Source organism: Sinocyclocheilus grahami, unplaced genomic scaffold, assembly GCF_001515645.1.
Source record: "Sinocyclocheilus grahami isolate Dianchi unplaced genomic scaffold, SAMN03320097.WGS_v1.1 scaffold708.1, whole genome shotgun sequence".
In the NCBI taxonomy this organism is placed as follows: Eukaryota; Metazoa; Chordata; class Actinopteri; order Cypriniformes; family Cyprinidae; genus Sinocyclocheilus; species Sinocyclocheilus grahami.
This window is the reverse complement of record NW_015505887.1, coordinates 333,062-333,874: the sequence shown is the minus strand read 5'-3', so window position 1 is coordinate 333,874 and position 813 is coordinate 333,062. Positions and strand designations below refer to the sequence as shown.

General features: G+C 26.9%; 1 protein-coding gene across 1 annotated transcript in view; it reads left to right on the top strand.

The window, feature by feature from the left end:
• The window catches only part of LOC107560034 (tissue-type plasminogen activator-like), a 23,719-nt gene that overhangs the window by 20,814 nt on the left and 2,092 nt on the right, over positions 1-813 (top strand). Inside the window, exon 12 of the mRNA XM_016244092.1 lies at positions 1-83. This exon is cut by the window's left edge and continues 3 nt beyond it. Coding sequence (XP_016099578.1) covers positions 1-83 — 83 coding nt within the window. The remainder of the gene's footprint in view (positions 84-813) is intronic.

Genomic DNA, 813 nt, shown 5'->3' with positions numbered 1-813 from the left:
GCCTGCATGTTTACCAGAACCAAACCTGGCTTTACCGGATTGGACGGAGTGTGAGATCTCTGGTTACGGAAAAGAGGAAGAGTGTAAGATTCATTATCAGACGTACATAGCTCACTGCAAAAAAAGAGGAAAAACTGCAAAAGAAATTCAGACTTGTTTTCATAGACTGTCCTTAATATGAGTGTATTTTTTTTCTTATCACACTTGCGGATTGTTTCACAAAACATCTGCCAGTGCAGTCAAAATGTTTTTGAAAAAATAAAATAAAAAATAAAAATAAGTAAAAGCATCTGCCAGTGCAGTAAAAATTTTTAAAATAAAATAAAAAATAAAAATAAGTGAAAGCACCTGCCAGTGCAGTAAAAAAATGAATAAAATAAAAAATAAAAATAAGTGAAAGCATCTGCCAGTGTAGTAAAAAATAAAAAATAAGATAAAAAAAATAAAAATAAGTAAAAGCATCTGCCAGTGCAGTAAAAAAAAATTTAAAATAAGATAAAAAAAATAAATAAGTGAAAGCATCTGCCAGTGCAGTAAAATTTAAAAAAAAAATTTAAAATAAGTAAAAGCATCTGCCAGTGCAGTAAAAATTTAAAATAAGATAAAAAATAAAAATAAGTGAAAACATCTGCCAGTGCAGTAAAAATTTTTTTTTTTTAAATTAAAATAAGTAAAAGCATCTGCCAGTGCAGTAAAAAATTTTTTTTTTAAAATTAAAATAAGTAAAAGCATCTGCCAGTGCAGTAAAATTGTTAAAAATAAGATACAAAATAAAAATAAGTGAAAGCATCTGCCAGTGCAGTAAAAAAAAAA